Source organism: Thunnus albacares, chromosome 7 (assembly GCF_914725855.1).
Source record: "Thunnus albacares chromosome 7, fThuAlb1.1, whole genome shotgun sequence".
Lineage (NCBI taxonomy): Eukaryota > Metazoa > Chordata > Actinopteri > Scombriformes > Scombridae > Thunnus > Thunnus albacares.
The window spans coordinates 32,004,501-32,020,450 of NC_058112.1; the positions used below are offsets into that span (position 1 = coordinate 32,004,501).

General features: G+C 37.1%; 1 protein-coding gene across 3 annotated transcripts; it reads left to right on the top strand.

Moving 5' to 3' along the window:
• The first annotated feature begins 2,586 nt into the window (after positions 1–2,586).
• LOC122985374 (gamma-crystallin M2-like) lies at positions 2,587–11,943 on the top strand. 3 transcript variants are annotated; one of them, XM_044355973.1, is made up of 3 exons: positions 2,587–2,662; positions 10,681–10,923; positions 11,619–11,943. In XM_044355973.1, the coding sequence occupies exons 1-3, from the start codon at positions 2,630–2,632 to the stop codon at positions 11,895–11,897; spliced, it is 555 nt and encodes a 184-aa protein (XP_044211908.1). In that variant the 5' UTR covers positions 2,587–2,629; the 3' UTR covers positions 11,898–11,943. The 3 variants fall into 3 exon arrangements, with proteins under 3 accessions (XP_044211908.1, XP_044211910.1, XP_044211909.1); XM_044355975.1 differs by lacking the exons at positions 10,681–10,923; positions 11,619–11,943 and adding exons at positions 3,620–3,862; positions 4,558–4,879 and having other exon boundaries at positions 2,600–2,662; XM_044355974.1 differs by lacking the exon at positions 2,587–2,662 and adding an exon at positions 9,918–9,981.
• The last annotated feature ends 4,007 nt before the right edge of the window (positions 11,944–15,950 follow it).

Here is a 15,950-nt window from a genome sequence, read left to right on the forward strand (position 1 = left end):
AATCAGGTTCATTTAATTCAGACAGAAAAATGTAGGAGGTGTAATAATGTGTTCCAAACAGATGGCAAGGTGTGAGTGTATATGCAGATTGAGGTGGTGATAGAGGGTAAAGGAACGCAGGAGAATGACTGGATATTCAGTCCCATGATTAGCATGAAATCCTCCTCTATAAGCCACAAAGAGTGACACAAGCTCATGCTGGTTCTGCTTTAGAAAGTTCATGTTTTCACACTTAAAGTATTATCACATGTACAAACCACATAGTATGTTTGATTTTTTTCTAACACTGGACGACATTTAGACAACAGATTCATGTTAAAATCAATCACTAAAAATTACTCAATATCAGGTCAATATAGCAGCAATGCAAAACTGGGTTAATGTTACCCAGAAATCCACTTAAGAGGTTGTTTTGACCCAACTTTAGTTTTATTTTACTGTCGGGTTATTTACCCAAACTAAATCAACCCTATTCTTTTCAAATTGACATATCACAGTTTGTTGTTGATTGTTAACAGTGGTGGAAGAATTAGTCAGATCCTTTACTTAAGTAAAAGTATAGAAATATTATCAGCTAAATTCACTTATTCCATCCACTTCTATTTGCCACTGCCTTTTATTAAACCAAATTTGAGGGTTAATATCTTACATTGCACTGTAACTTTTATTCTACTGTTTTATCTGTCTTATTCAATTTTAGTTTATTTTTTTCCCAATTTAAAACATTTTAATCGTATTTAAATGTCTCTTTATATTGCCTTGTGTTGCTTTTGTATTCTGTCTTGATGCCTGTTGTGTTTTATGTAAAGCACTTTGAATTGCCTTGTTGTTCAAATGTGCTATACAAATAAATTTGCCTTGCCTTAAAGTATTAAAAGTAAAAGTGCTCATTTTGCAGAAAATTGGCCACTATGACTGATATGTTAAATCAGCTGGGTAAAGGAAAGAAGAAAAAACAAATTTCTGCCACAAAAAGTTTAGTTAATTTTTCAGACTTTTCTCTAAATTTTAGTTTTTGTCAAACATTGGAAAGTTTTACCTCTTTACCAAAGCCAAAACAAAAACAAATGGTTTACTTTTTTAACATCTTTTTTTATTGTTATAAGCTTATCATATATTATTTAATGTAAAATCTTCATCTGAAAAGTAACTAAAGTTGTCAAATTAAAGTAGTGGAAGAGAAGCTTACAGAGATCAAACGTCACTATATCTAAGAGAAAAAAACAAACCAGGTCTGTGGTTAGTCTGAGAGGAACTTAACCTATGTGCATGTTCCATCACTGGAATGCAGCGTGTAGCCACTAAGGTCACAAAGGGTCAATCCACTATTTATTTTCTGCAACAAAGAAGCAAAATAAAAGTAAACTTGTATTTTTCCACATGAGATTACAGGCTATTGTTTGCAGGAGAATGACTGGATAGTCAGTCCAATGATTAGCATGAAATCCTCCTCTAAAAGCCACAAAGAGTGACATGAGCCCATGCTGGTTCTGCTTTACAAAACTGATGTTTTTACATTTAAAGTGTTATCACACATACAAACCACAGAGGATGTTTGATTGTTTTTTTTTTCTAACACTTGATGACATTTAGACAACAAATTTATGTTCAAATCGCTCACTCAACATCAGGTCAATATAGCAGCAACAAAATACTGGGTTAATGTTATCCAGAAATCCATTCAAGACAAGAGGTTGTTTTAGTTATATTTTACTGTTGAATAAACTAAATCAACTATATTCTTTTCAAACTGAAATGTCACAGTTTGTTATTGATTGTTAACAGTGGTGGAAGGAGTACTCAGATCCTTTACTTAAGTAAAAGTATAGAATTATTATCAGCTAAATTCACTTAAAGTATTAAAAGTAAGTAAAAGTGCTCATTTTGTAGGAAATCAGTGGCTGTGACTGATAACTGTTAAATCAGCTGGGTAAAGGACAGAAGAAAAAACACAGTTCTGCCACAAAAAGTTTGATTCATTTTTCACTTTTCTCTAAATTTTGGTTTTTGTCAAACATTGGAAAGTTTTACCTCTTTGGGACTCAGACAATTATTCATTTGGTAGAACTGCTAACAACTCAAACATCTGTAACATGACAATAAGTCAATAGTACACACAGGGGTTATGAGCCAAAAAGGTTTACCAAAGCCAAAACAAAAACAAATGGTTTAATTTTTTAAACATTTGTTTAATGTTATAAGCTTATCATATATTATTTAACGTAAAATCTTCATCTGAAAAGAAACTAAAGCTGTCAAATTAAGGTAGTGGAGTAGAAAGTACAATATTTCCGTCTGAAATGTAGTGGAGTGGAAGTTTAAATTAACATAAATGAAGATACTCAAATAAAGTACAAGTACCTACATATTGTACATAAATACAGTACTTGAGTAAATGTGCTTATTTACATTCCACCACTGATGAATGACTTGTGTATCTTCTGAATGTCATATGCACATCGTTTTACTGGTCAAAGTCAACCCAGTGTTGTACTGGTACTATGGTGCTTTGTGTGTCTCTGCTGACTCAGTGCTCTGAAACACAAAGCAGCTCCATGTTCAGGTGTATAAAAGCTGTGAGCTCAGACAGGTATGAAGCACACCAACAGCAGGCAGGCAGTACACGAACATGTCCACCACCGACATGAACATGAGGAGCAAGGTAAGTCCCAGAATGCATTGCTTTTCTACATTTTATTTTGAAAAACAAACACACACACAGGAGTGAGATCAGCTGGAAAACACATCTCTGAGTCTGAGAGTCACATGACTTTCCAACCTCTGAAGCTAGATAACAGGAGAGACTAATCAGTATTGATACTCACCCAATTGATTATTATACAGTGGAGGAAAGTAATTAAGTACATTTACTCAAGTACTGTGCTTAAGTACAATTATGAAGTACTTGAGTATTTCCATTTGATGTTACTTTATACTTCCACTCCACTACATTTCAGAAGGAAATATTGTACTTCCTACTCCACTACATTTATTTGACAGCTTAAGTTACTTTTCAGATGAAGATTTGACACAATAGATAATATAACAAGCTTTTAAAATACAACACATTGTTAAAGATGAAACCAGTGGTTTCCAACCTTTTTGGCTTTTGATGTCTTACAAAAAGCAGTGTGTAGTCGGGGTCACATTTCACATGTCTATGAGTTGTTAACAGCTCCACCAAATAGTGATTTTTCCCTCTAAACTTCTCACATGCTTTCATTTCAATAAATGTTCAAATGATCCAATATTTCAGCAAAAATCAAAGATTAGAGAAAAAGTCCAAAAACTGAAAACAGATCTTTGTATCAGCTAACTGTATATAAAGTAGTGTAAACTAGCTCCACCTCCAGCAGCTACAACAGTAACATGCTGCTCTAACACTGATGCTTCACTATTAATAATCTAATGATGTCATATATAATAATATATCAGTCAGAGGAACCAAACCAATACTTTTACTGCAATACTTTAACTACATCAAGCTGATAATACTTATGTTCTTTTACTTAAGTAGGATTTTTCATGCAGGACTTTTACTTGTAATGGAGTAAAGCTGTGACCAGTGATTATTTTCATATATACAGTATAGACAACAACTCTTCTGTCTCTGTCTCAGATCGTCTTCTTCGAGGAGAGGAACTTCCAGGGTCGTTCCTATGAGTGCAACAGTGACTGCCCCGACCTGTCCGTCTTCCTGAGCAGGTGTCAGTCCTGCAGGGTGGAGAGAGGCTGCTTCATGGTCTATGACCGCACCAACTTCATGGGCAACCAGTACTTCCTGAGGAGGGGCGAGTACTCTGACTACATGAGCATGATGGGAATGAGCGACTGCATCAGGTCCTGCCGCATGATCCCCATGGTAACCACACAACCAATCACATTACAGCCATGACATCCTCATCAGTCTGAATCAGTTCAGACCCCATCTGACCAATCAGACTACAGTCCTTCATCTTGTAGTTTTTATAACGTCACTGTTTGATGACTGACAGTCTTGTTTCTCACTCCTCTGTGACTAATTCAGTGTCAGAGGAATTACAGCAACATTGGACGATTCTGCAGCTCATGATCTATGTCTTTTAAAGTAAGACTTTCACAATGTAAGGACGTGGAGGTCGGAGTGGTGGAAGGACGAGTAGCCCGTCTGACTTTCATACACAATGACCAGAGTTTAGAGCTGCAACTCTATTCTCATTATCAATTAATCTGTTGATTATTTTCTCGATTAATTGATTAGTTGTTTGATCTATAAAATGTCTGTTTCTAAAACCCAAGATGGCATCCTCAAATATCTTGTATTGTCCCAATGAACAGTCCACAACCAAAAGACATTCAGTTTACTGTCATAGAATAATGAAGAAACCAGATTTTGAACCTTTCCTTTAACGTCAACCCTATATTGTGTACTTTGATCAGGTGTCCACATACTTCTGGCCATGTAATGTATTTAGGTACAAATAAGGACCGATCCAAATTAACTCCCAAGAACTCCTCATGCGTTCTACTGACACTGACTGATTATTGATTACTGATGAGTGGCTCCATGTGTTGCAGCACCGTGGAGCTTTCAGGATGAAGATCTATGAGAGGGAGAACTTCGGAGGCCAGATGTCTGAGCTGATGGATGACTGCGAGGACATCATGGAGCGTTTCCGCATGTCCAACTGCATGTCCTGTAACGTGATGGAGGGACACTGGCTGATGTTCGAGCAGCCCCAGTTCAGAGGCAGGATGGTGTACATGAGGCCTGGAGAGCACAGGACCTTCATGAACCTGGGCATGGGCAGCATGAGGTTCATGAGCATGAGGCGCATCCTGGACTCCTGCTACTAGACACTGTTAACACTGACAAATAATAAAGTGCTGTTTGTGTAAATAAGGTTTACTGTCTGTTTCATGAACCGCAACACAAAGAGTAAAGAACAGAAATGATCCAATTAAAAACGCTATGTAAATAATAACCAAAGAAAGCTAAACCTATTCTTTCTTTTGTATTTGGATCCCCATTAGCTTCCACAAAGTATTTGCTGGGCTTCCTGAGCCCACGACAACAACAACAATCTCAATAAAACAAGAAAGGACAAAACAAACATAGATCACAAAAGAAGTGAAAATAACTTGATGTATAATAATGAAGTCAATAGAAACTAGCAATATAAACAAAAACAAAAGTGTCAATATAAAAGCCAAGGAAAAGAGAATAAAATCAAAATGCTTCCAATAACTAAAAGTAACATCTGAACTAAAACTGAATCTACTTATTGATTTTTCTACATTATCTTTAATGTAAAAGTATTATTCCACATCTGTGAATGAACCAGCAGCTCTAAATTTTTATTCTGGGACTCCACTAGAGTAACTTTGCATGATTCACAGTTCAAAAAACTCCTTATTTATTCTGTTCTGATTGGCCAGCTTTCTGTATCAGAGGCATGTTAAGTTACCGCTGATGCAAACCCAACATTTCCTGCTTTACTGCTTCATATTACACATGACTAAATAACAGACGACTTTTATTGTGAAGAATTTACAGGAAATGAAACGTGTCCCTCACTGAATTAGCAATTAATGGCACTAAAAACCATTTGACACAATATATGGAGATATTTGAAGCTCTTTGTTGAGCGGATCAGTTTGAAATAATGCAGGGAGGAATAGTACAAGCAGAAACATCCACAGTGATGATGATGTTTGATGAAGAGCCACAGATAACCAGCCCACCTCCAACAACTAAACTACTTATTTTACTTTGCCCTGATGTGTAATGGAGTCATGCCTCGGCGTGACTACCCCCAAAACAATGGAAAAATGCCATAATGTTAGTGGAGCAGAGCAGCGAACTGGTGTGCTCGGTGTGGAGCAGATGACTATATAAAGAAATCTGTCACCAGCCGACATTGGCTTGGGCTGAAAGTAGAAAAAAACTGTTGGAAACCCAGTGTTCAGAGCAGTCTGAAGTTGGTACTTTTTACCACATTATTTGACACTTTGGCCACATTTAATATGAACATCTGGCAATGTAACATTATATATATGACTGAAAATAAGAAAACACATAATAGATCCTCTTTAGGTCCAGTCATGCTAAACTCATGCTAATGCTAACTATCTTAGCAGTTTTCAGTAGCTGCTGTCTCATTTGAGTGAAATTCATGTGATTCTGTGCATCATTCAACATCAATAAGCAGCATAGAAACAGTTCATAAACACTATAATGTAATAAGCAGGGAGAGAAAGTGTTTTTAGATATGTATATATATGTTGTATAACATAATTTACAATACAAGAATATGAAATATGTTAGTTATTATATAACCGATTATGTATACAAGACATATAATTGTTAACAAAGGGCTGTTTGGTGCCCTAGGCGAAACGTCCACTGGCAGCCCTAGGGGAATCAATAAAGGGAGAGTAAGGGGGGTGGGTGTGATCATGGGGGGATCCATAGTGTTGATGATGATCAGCCTGGGGGAAGAAGCTGTTGAGCAGTCTAGAAGTCTTGGTATTTGTGCCTAAATTCATTCCTGTCCTGACCCCGTTTTATGATCTAATATTTATTTTGACTCTAATTTTCCTTCATTATACAACTTGCAGGGCACATTGTGTTAAAATGTTAAACCTCTTCACATGTTTTACAGCAGAATACCTCTGCATTTAGAAAATATTGTTTCCTATGAATGTTATGGAATCTGTTTCTGGACTTTTTGTGTTTTGGGGTTTTTTGGTGTTGCTGTGTGTGTTTTGAATGTGCTCTGGGTTACAAATTGTTTGTGATAGTTGCATTTGCCATTTGTGTTTCTTTGTGTAGTGCTTGAGCTTGGTATTGTTTTTCCTTTGAGTCCAGAGGGGTGTACTACGAAGGAAGTTCAACATATCCAGGCTGTCTTTGTGTGAGCTGGCTCAATAAACCCTAACCTCTCACTGAGAGATAAGTGGTATCATGACAGAGGTTATCAACTTTCTTTGCTGCCCATATTCAGAGCTCTTAAACTTTTAATTTGATGCAGCAGATTTAAACATTATACTCTTAAACATTAGACTGTGTCCCATAATGAAGGATAGGTGGAAATAACTTTAGCTTTTGGCCAAATTAAAGTGAAATTAATTTTATAGATTGAATATTATCTGTGATAAATACCAATAGAGTAATCAATTTTCTTTTTCATTTACAGTTTGATATAATTCAACAAAATCCCTAACCCATTGCACAGTTATAAATTTACAATGACATATCAAAACAATGGTAAGTATGATAAAAGACTAATCAGTTTTCTAATCGGTGTTCTAATAGCTACAGTACCAGGAGAGTTAAATGGACTTGGCAGCAAATCAGGTGGTTAGTGAAAGGAAAAACATAGTCTCCTCCAAGTTTATGACAATAAAAAGGGGGAAAAGAAATCTAAGGAAAGGATCACTGCTTTCTTCACCTGTTCTTCCACCAAAGAAAAGAAGGAACTTGTCATTGGCAGAAAGTCAGAACCCCACTGCTTCAGAAATGTGTGCACGTTGCGTTTGAAACAGCTGTACTGTATTTTGAAACAGTCGATAAAATTCAGTAAATAGTGAAACTGTCCATTTTATTACTTTATATTCATGTAGGCTAATAAGCATACAAATGTCAATTAGATGGTATTCTGCATGAAAAAACTGGTTATAGTAATCATCCACTTGTAGTGATATTTGACCTGGACAGACGTGATCACTATAAGTGGTTTCCACTGTACTTATATCCTTCTCCAGTTTCTTCATCTCCAAATGCAACTTCCTAATTTTTAACTTTCAATGATGGTTGTTAATTGAACTGAATTGAATTGAAACTCCTGTGAAAGAGAAAATGTGTCAAAGAGTAGCTGATTATACAGTTGGTAAGTTGGTTCTCTTAAGTTGTCTATACCATGTTTTTAAACATGCATCTGATATTATCCAGCCTACTATAATAACTACTATAGCCATAGTCTGTGATCTGAATGTTCATTCGTTAACAAATAAAGACAAAACCATAAATATGGACAAGCGCTGCTCTTCACTTTTCTGACTAGATTGATCCTGCCCGTCCAGGGGATCATACTGTCAACCTTCTAATTATAAACTCACTCCTCTAACCTTTAAGCCATCACTAGCAACCTACATAGGACTGTATAATTTAGGATTTTAATCTGTCCGAAATTTTGTGCAAGGCCATCTCCCTCACCTTGTTAATTGCAGCAGTATTGCCCTTTTTGGTGATGACTCCTTTATATTCTTCATATACTTTCATCAGCAGGGTTTGTTCCGCTGCTGAGGTAAACACCGCTCTAGTTTTCTTTTCTTTTTCCAACACAGTATCTTTTTGACAATTGATTGTTCTGAGCTGCTTGTGTCCTCCGTGCACACGCACACTGCAAGCTTATTCAAACCTGGCTAGAGTTAGCGTTGACTAGATACGGCTAAGCTGCGTTAGTGGAACAGCTTGAGCCTCCAGTGATAGATGACGTTATTTCTAGGTTACAGTTACAATGGATAGGCGATGTTGAATTCATTCAGCCAGTACGTAAAGGGGCGGTGACATCACGGCTGCATTGCCATGACTCCTGGTGGTGTTGGTGCGTCTCTGCCAATGAGAAACGATTTCACACCAAGGTGCGAACTGAACGAAGCGTGTTGGGAAATGGAGTCTGTTTTGGACTCCCTTTGTTTGATTGGGCGCCCTTCCTTGTTATCAGGCTTTGTGACTGCATGAAGGCCTGCCTTTGTCTCATACACATAGATTGTGAGGCCCAACAACAGTCCCATGTGGTTGTCATTATAACATCATTTCTGACAGTAGAACATGTCTTTAAATATATGTTTAACACAAGCAACTGTGTAAATCAGGTTCATTTAATTCAGACAGAAAAACGTAGGAGGTGTCATAATGTGTTCCAAACAGATGGCAAGGTGTGTATATGCAGATTGAGGTGGTGACGGAGGGTAAAGGAACGCAGGAGAATGACTGGATATTCAGTCCAATGATTAGCATGAAATCCTCCTGTAAAAGCCACAAAGTGTGACATGAACCCATTCTGGTTCTGCTTTACAAAGTTCACATTTTTACATTTAAAATATTATCACACATACAAACCACAGAGGATATTCTTTTTTTTCTAATGCTGGATGACATTTAGACAACAGATTCATGTTCAAATCAATCACTAAAAATTACTCAATATCAGGTCCATATAGCAGCAACACAAAACTGGGTTAATGTTACCCAGAAATCCACTTAAGAGGTTGTATTGACCCAATTTTAGTTTTATTTTACTGCCGGGTTATTTACCCAAACGAAATCAACCCTATTCTTTTCAAATTGACATGTCACAGTTTGTTGTTGATTGTTAACAGTGGTGGAAGAATTACTCAGATCCTTTACTTAAGTAAAAGTACAAAAGTATTATCAGCTAAATTCAGTTATTCCATCCACTTCTGTTTGCCACTGCCTATTATTAAACCAAATTTGAAGGTTAATATCTGACACTGCACTGTAACTTTTATTCTACTGTTTTATCTGTCTTATTTTATTTTAGCTTATTTTTATTTCCAATTTAAGACTTTTTGATTGTATTTAAATGTCTTTTTACATTGCCTTGTGTTGCTTTTGTATTCTGTCTTAATGCCTTTTGTGTTTTATGTAAAGCACTGAGATATTCAAGTAAAGTACAAGCACCTAAAAATTGTACATTAATTGAGTAAATGTACTTAGTTACATTCCACCACTGATGAATGACTTGTGTATCTTCTGAATGTCATATGCACATCGTTTTACTGGTCAAAGTCAACCCAGTGTTGTACTGGTACTATGGTGCTTTGTGTGTCTCTGCGGACTCAGCGCTCTGAAACACAAAGCAGCTTGATGTTCAGGTGTATAAAAGCTGTGAGCTCAGACAGGTATGAAGCACACCAACAGCACGTAGACAATACACGAACATGTCCACCACCGACATGAACATGAGGAGCAAGGTAAGTCCCAGAATGCATTGCTTCTCTACATTTTATTTTGAAAAACAAACACACACATAGGAGTGAGATCAGCTGGAAAACGCATATCTTGTAAGTCGGAAAGTCACATGACTTTCCAACCTTTGAAGCTAGATAACAGTAGAGACTGATCACCTGATCAGGCTGACAATGTATTGATTATTACACAGTAGTTAAGTACATTTACTCAAGAACTGTACTTAAGTACAATTATGAAATACTTCAGTATTTCCATTTGATGTTACTTTATACTTCCACTCCACTACATTTCAGAGGGAGATATTGTACTTTCTACTCCACTACATTTATTTGACAGCTTTAGTTACTTTTCAGATGAAGATTTGACACAATGGATAATCTAACAAGCTTTTAAAATACAACACATTGTTAAAGATGAAACCAGTGGTTTCCAACCTTTTGGGCTTTTGACGTCTTACAAAAAGCAGTGTGTAGTCGGGGTCACATTTCACATGTCTATGAGTTGTTAACAGCTCCACCAAATAGTGATTTTACCCTCTAAACTTCTCACATGGTTTCATTTCAATAAATGTTCAAATGATCCAATATTTCCAATATTTATTTCAAACTAGCTTGTAATGTACTTGTAATGGAGTAAAGCTGTGACCAGTGATTATTTTCATATATACAGTATAGACAACAACTCTTCTGTCTCTGTCTCAGATCGTCTTCTACGAGGAGAGGAACTTCCAGGGTCGTTCCTATGAGTGCAACAGTGACTGCCCCGACATGTCCTCCTTCCTGAGCAGGTGTCAGTCCTGCAGGGTGGAGAGAGGCTGTTTCATGGTCTATGACCGCACCAACTTCATGGGCAACCAGTTCTTCCTGAATAGGGGCGAGTACTCCGACTACATGAGCATGATGGGAATGAGCGACTGCATCAGGTCCTGCCGCATGATCCCCATGGTAACCACACAGCCAATCACATTACAGCCCTAACATCTTCATCAGTCTGAATCAGTTCAGACCCCATCTGACCAATCGGACTGCAGTCCTTCATCTTGTAGTTTTTATAACGTCACTGTTTGATGACTGACAGTCTTGTTTCTCACTCCTCTGTGACTAATTCAGTGTCAGAGGAATTACAGCAACATTGGACGATTCTGCAGCTCATGATTTATGTCTTTTAAAGTAAGACTTTCACAATGTAAGGACGTGGAGGTCGGAGTGGTGGAAGGACGAGTAGCCCGTCTGACTTTCATACACAGTGACCAGAGTTTAGAGCTGCAACTCTATTCTCATTATAAATTAATCTGTCGATTATTTTCTCGATTAATCGATTAGTTGTTTGGTCTATAAAATGTCTGTTTCTAAAACCCAAGATGGCATCCTCAAATATCTTGTATTGTCCCAATGAACAGTCCACAACCGAAAGATATTCAGTTTACTGTCATAGAATAATGAAGAAACCAGATTTTGAACCTTTCCTTTAACATCAACTCTATATCGTGTACTTTGATCAGGTGTCCACATACTTCTGGCTATGTAATATATTTAGGTACAAATAAGGACTGATCCAAATTAACTCCCAAGAACTCTTCATGCGTTCGACTGACACTGACTGATTATTGATTACTGATGAGTGGCTCCATGTGTTGCAGCACCGTGGATCTTTCAGGATGAAGATCTACGAGAGGGAGAACTTCGGAGGCCAGATGTCCGAGCTGATGGACGACTGCGAGGACATCATGGAGCGTTTCCGCATGTCCAACTGCATGTCCTGTAACGTGATGGAGGGACACTGGCTGATGTTCGAGCAGACCCAGTTCAGAGGCAGGATGGTGTACATGAGGCCTGGAGAGCACAGGACCTTCATGAACCTGGGCATGGGCAGCATGAGGTTCATGAGCATGAGGCGCATCCTGGACTCCTGCTACTAGACACTGTTAACACTGAGAAATAATAAAGTGCTGTTTGTGTAAATAAGGTTTACTGTCTGTTTCATGAACCACAACACAAAGAGTAAAGAACAGAAATGATCCAATTAAAAACGCTATGTAAATACTAACCAAAGAAAGCTAAACCTATTCTTTCTTTTGTATTTGGATCCCCATTAGCTTCCACAAAGTGTTTGCTGGACTTCCTGAGCCCACGACAACAACAATGACAATCTCAATAAAACAAGAAAGGACAAAACAAACATAGATCACAAAAGAAGTGAAAATAATTTGACATATAATAATGAAGACAATAGAAACTAGCAGTAAAAACAAAAACAAAAGTGTCAAAATAAAAGACAACAAAAAGAAAATGAAATCAAAATGTTTCCAAGAACTAAAAGTAACGTCTGAACTAAAACTGAATCTACTTATTGATTTTTCTACGTTATCTTTAATGTAAAAGTATTATTCCACATCTGTGAACGAAGCAGCAGCTTTATTCCAGGACTCCACTAGAGTAGCTTTGCATGATTCACAGTTCAATAAACTCATTATTTATCTTATACTGGCCCTTTATGCAGCCTCTTAGTTCAGCCTCTGTCTCTAACAGGCAGTCTTAACTCCTGTCTCTTTAAGGCCCCCCTCCCGATGAGCCAACTCTGTTCTGATTGGCCAGCTTTATGTGTCAGAGGCATGTTAAGTTACCACTGATGCAAACCCAACATTTTCTGCTTTACTGCCTCATATTACACATGACTAAATAACGGGCGACTTTTATTGTGAAGAATTTAAAGGAAATGAAACGTGTTCCTCACTGAATTAGCAGAGCTCTGTTAGCAGCACTAAAAACCTGATGCAACATATGGAGATATTTGAAGCTCTTTGTTCAGCAGATCAGTTTGAAATAATGCAGGGAGGAATAGTACAAGCAGAAACAGCCAATGTAATGATGATGTTTGATGAAGAGCTGCAGTTGACCAGCACACCTTCAACAGGGAGATGTGTAATGGAATCATAGCTCAGCGTGACTACCCCCAAAACAATGGAAAAATGCCATAAAGTTGGCAGAGCGGAGCAGTGAACTCACACACTGTGAGTGGAGCAGATGACAATATAAAACTCCATCACGAGTCGATGTCGTCTTGGTCTGAAAGTAGAAAAAAACTGTTGGAAACTGAGTGTTCAGAGCAGTCTGAAGTTGGTGCTTTTCGCTCACAGGCAAAACGTCCACTGGCACCCCTGAGGGATCGATCAAGGGAGAGTAAGGGGGGTGGGCGTGATTGTGGGGGGATTCACAGTGTTGATGATCCTGTCAGCCTGGGGGAAGAAGTTGTTGAGCAGCCTGGAAGTCTGAGTATTTGTGCCTAAATTCATTACTGTCCTTACACCGTTTTATGATCTAATATTTATTTTGATTCCAATTTTCCTTCATTATACAGCTTCCAGCACACATTGTGTTAAAACACCTCTTCATATGTTTTACAGCAAAATACCTCTGCATTTAGAAAATATTGTTTCCTATGATTGTCATGGACTCTGTTTCTGGACTTTCTGTGTTTTGGGATTTTTTGATATTGCTCTGTGTGTGTTTTAAATGTCCTCTGGGTTACAAATTGTTTGTGATAACTGCATTTGCCATTTGTGTTTCTTTGTGTAGTTCTTGAGCTTGGCATTGTTTTTCCTTTGAGTCCTGAGGCCTGTAATATGACGCAGGATTTGGGGTTAGCGAGGTGACTTCAAGTTTAACTCTGGGTTTTCAGGGTTACAACAATGATTCAGCTCTTACCAGGGTACATCACCAATCAGATCACTGGGAATAAAGAGTCATCATTCCTACAGGATCCCGATATGGACAAAAGTCCTGAGTTTACAATAAAGTGACAAGTAAAAAAGAGCAACAATATCTTTATAGGTCAGTGGAAACATTTTACTCTTCCAGGCTTTCTATTTCCACTCTGGTTTTAAAACAGAGCTTCTAACAAACGGAGAGATCATTTACGACACTAAACACATAACGATGATTTTAACTGCATTTTAATTGTACAAAGTTGATTTTATCCCCGTAGTGACAGCTGACAGTGTGGATGATTTTACACTTTGATTCCATCACTGCAGCTCAGAATAACATGAGACACCTGTGTGATGATAACTGGAAATAAAAACCAAAGATTGTCTTTTATTAGACAAATAATCCACTCACTGTTAATTGACTCCCATGATTATAAATGCAACATTTGGGTCAGATACTACTCATCAGTCATTAATTACTTTTCCACTCTTTGTTTCAGTAACAGAGACAGTCTGGTATTACTTTTAAGTCTTTTTATGTGACATATTCAGAATGGTTTCTTCATCATCAACTAAATAGCAAAAAACACTCAATCTAGAGTTAAGTCAGATATAATAATTCCTATATGTATTTTAAGCCTACCTATTTTTAATGTGTGGATATTATTCCTACTGTTTCTACATCTTCTTATACTGTTGTATGATTTGCGGTAGATTTAATAAAGAGAACAAACACAACAACTGTCTTTCTGGTATTTATTCAAGCATTTGCAAATGGGCTCAAGCTTACAGAGATCAAACGTCACTATGGCTAAGAGAAAAAAAACTCCTCCATAAGTTACCTTATGGAGGAGTGAGTGAGTATGTAAAGGTATAGGTGTTTGCACAACTGTGTCTAGAACAAACCAAACAAACCAGGTCTGTGGTTAGTCTGAGAGGAACTTAACCTATGTGCATGTTCCATCACTGGAATGCAGCGTGTAGCCACTAAGGTCACAAAGGGTCAATCCACTATTTATTTTCTGCAACAAAGAAGCAAAATAAAAGTAAACTTGTATTTTTCCACATGAGATTACAGGCTATTGTTTGCAGGAGAATGACTGGATATTCAGTCCAATGATTAGCATGAAATCCTCCTCTAAAAGCCACAAAGAGTGACATGAGCCCATGCTGGTTCTGCTTTACAAAATTGATGTTTTTACATTTAAAGTGTTATCACACATACAAACCACAGAGGATGTTTGATTGTTGTTTTTTCTAACACTTGATGACATTTAGACAACAAATTTATGTTCAAATCACTCACTCAACATCAGGTCAATATAGCAGCAACAAAATACTGGGTTAATGTTATCCAGAAATCCATTCAAGACAAGAGGTTGTTTTAGTTATATTTTACTGTTGAATAAACTAAATCAACTATATTCTTTTCAAACTGAAATGTCACAGTTTGTTATTGATTGTTAACAGTGGTGGAAGGAGTACTCAGATCCTTTACTTAAGTAAAAGTATAGAATTATTATCAGCTAAATTCACTTAAAGTATTAAAAGTAAAAGTGCTCATTTTGTAGGAAATCAGTGGCTGTGACTGATAACTGTTAAATCAGTTGGGTAAAGGACAGAAGAAAAACAAAGTTCTGCCACACAAAGTTTGATTCATTTTTCACTTTTCTCTAAATTTTGGTTTTTGTCAAACATTGGAAAGTTTTACCTCTTTGGGCCTCAGACAATTATTCATTTGGTAGAACTGCTAACAAGTCAAACATCTGTAACATGACAATAAGTCAATAGTACACACAGGGGTTATGAGCCAAAAAGGTTTACCAAAGACAAAACAAAAACAAATGGTTTACTTTTTCAACATTTTTTTAATGTTATATGCTTATCATATATTATTTAACGTAAAATCTTCATCTGAAAAGAAACTAAAGCTGTCAAATTAAAGTAGTGGAGTAGAAAGTACAATATTTCCGTCTGAAATGTAGTGGAGTGGAAGTTTAAATTAACACAAATGAAGATACTCAAGTAAAGTACAAGTACCTACATATTGTACATAAATACAGTACTTGAGTAAATGTGCTTATTTACATTCCACCACTGATGAATGACTTGTGTATCTTCTGAATGTCATATGCACATCGTTTTACTGGTCAAAGTCAACCCAGTGTTGTACTGGTACTATGGTGCTTTGTGTGTCTCTGCTGACTCAGTGCTCTGAAACACAAAGCAGCTCCATGTTCAGGTGTATAAAAGCTGTGAGCTCAG

What these genes read in the sequence shown, in the direction of transcription:
- LOC122985374 (XM_044355973.1), top strand. Translation starts at nt 2,630, where the DNA reads ATGTCCACCACCGACATGAACATGAGGAGCAAG. An exon ending in ACATGAACATGAGGAGCAAG is followed by an intron (nt 2,663 to 10,680) that starts GTAAGTCCCAGA and finishes TCTCTGTCTCAG; the next exon opens with ATCGTCTTCTACGAGGAGAG. An exon ending in CCTGCCGCATGATCCCCATG is followed by an intron (nt 10,924 to 11,618) that starts GTAACCACACAG and finishes CATGTGTTGCAG; the next exon opens with CACCGTGGATCTTTCAGGAT.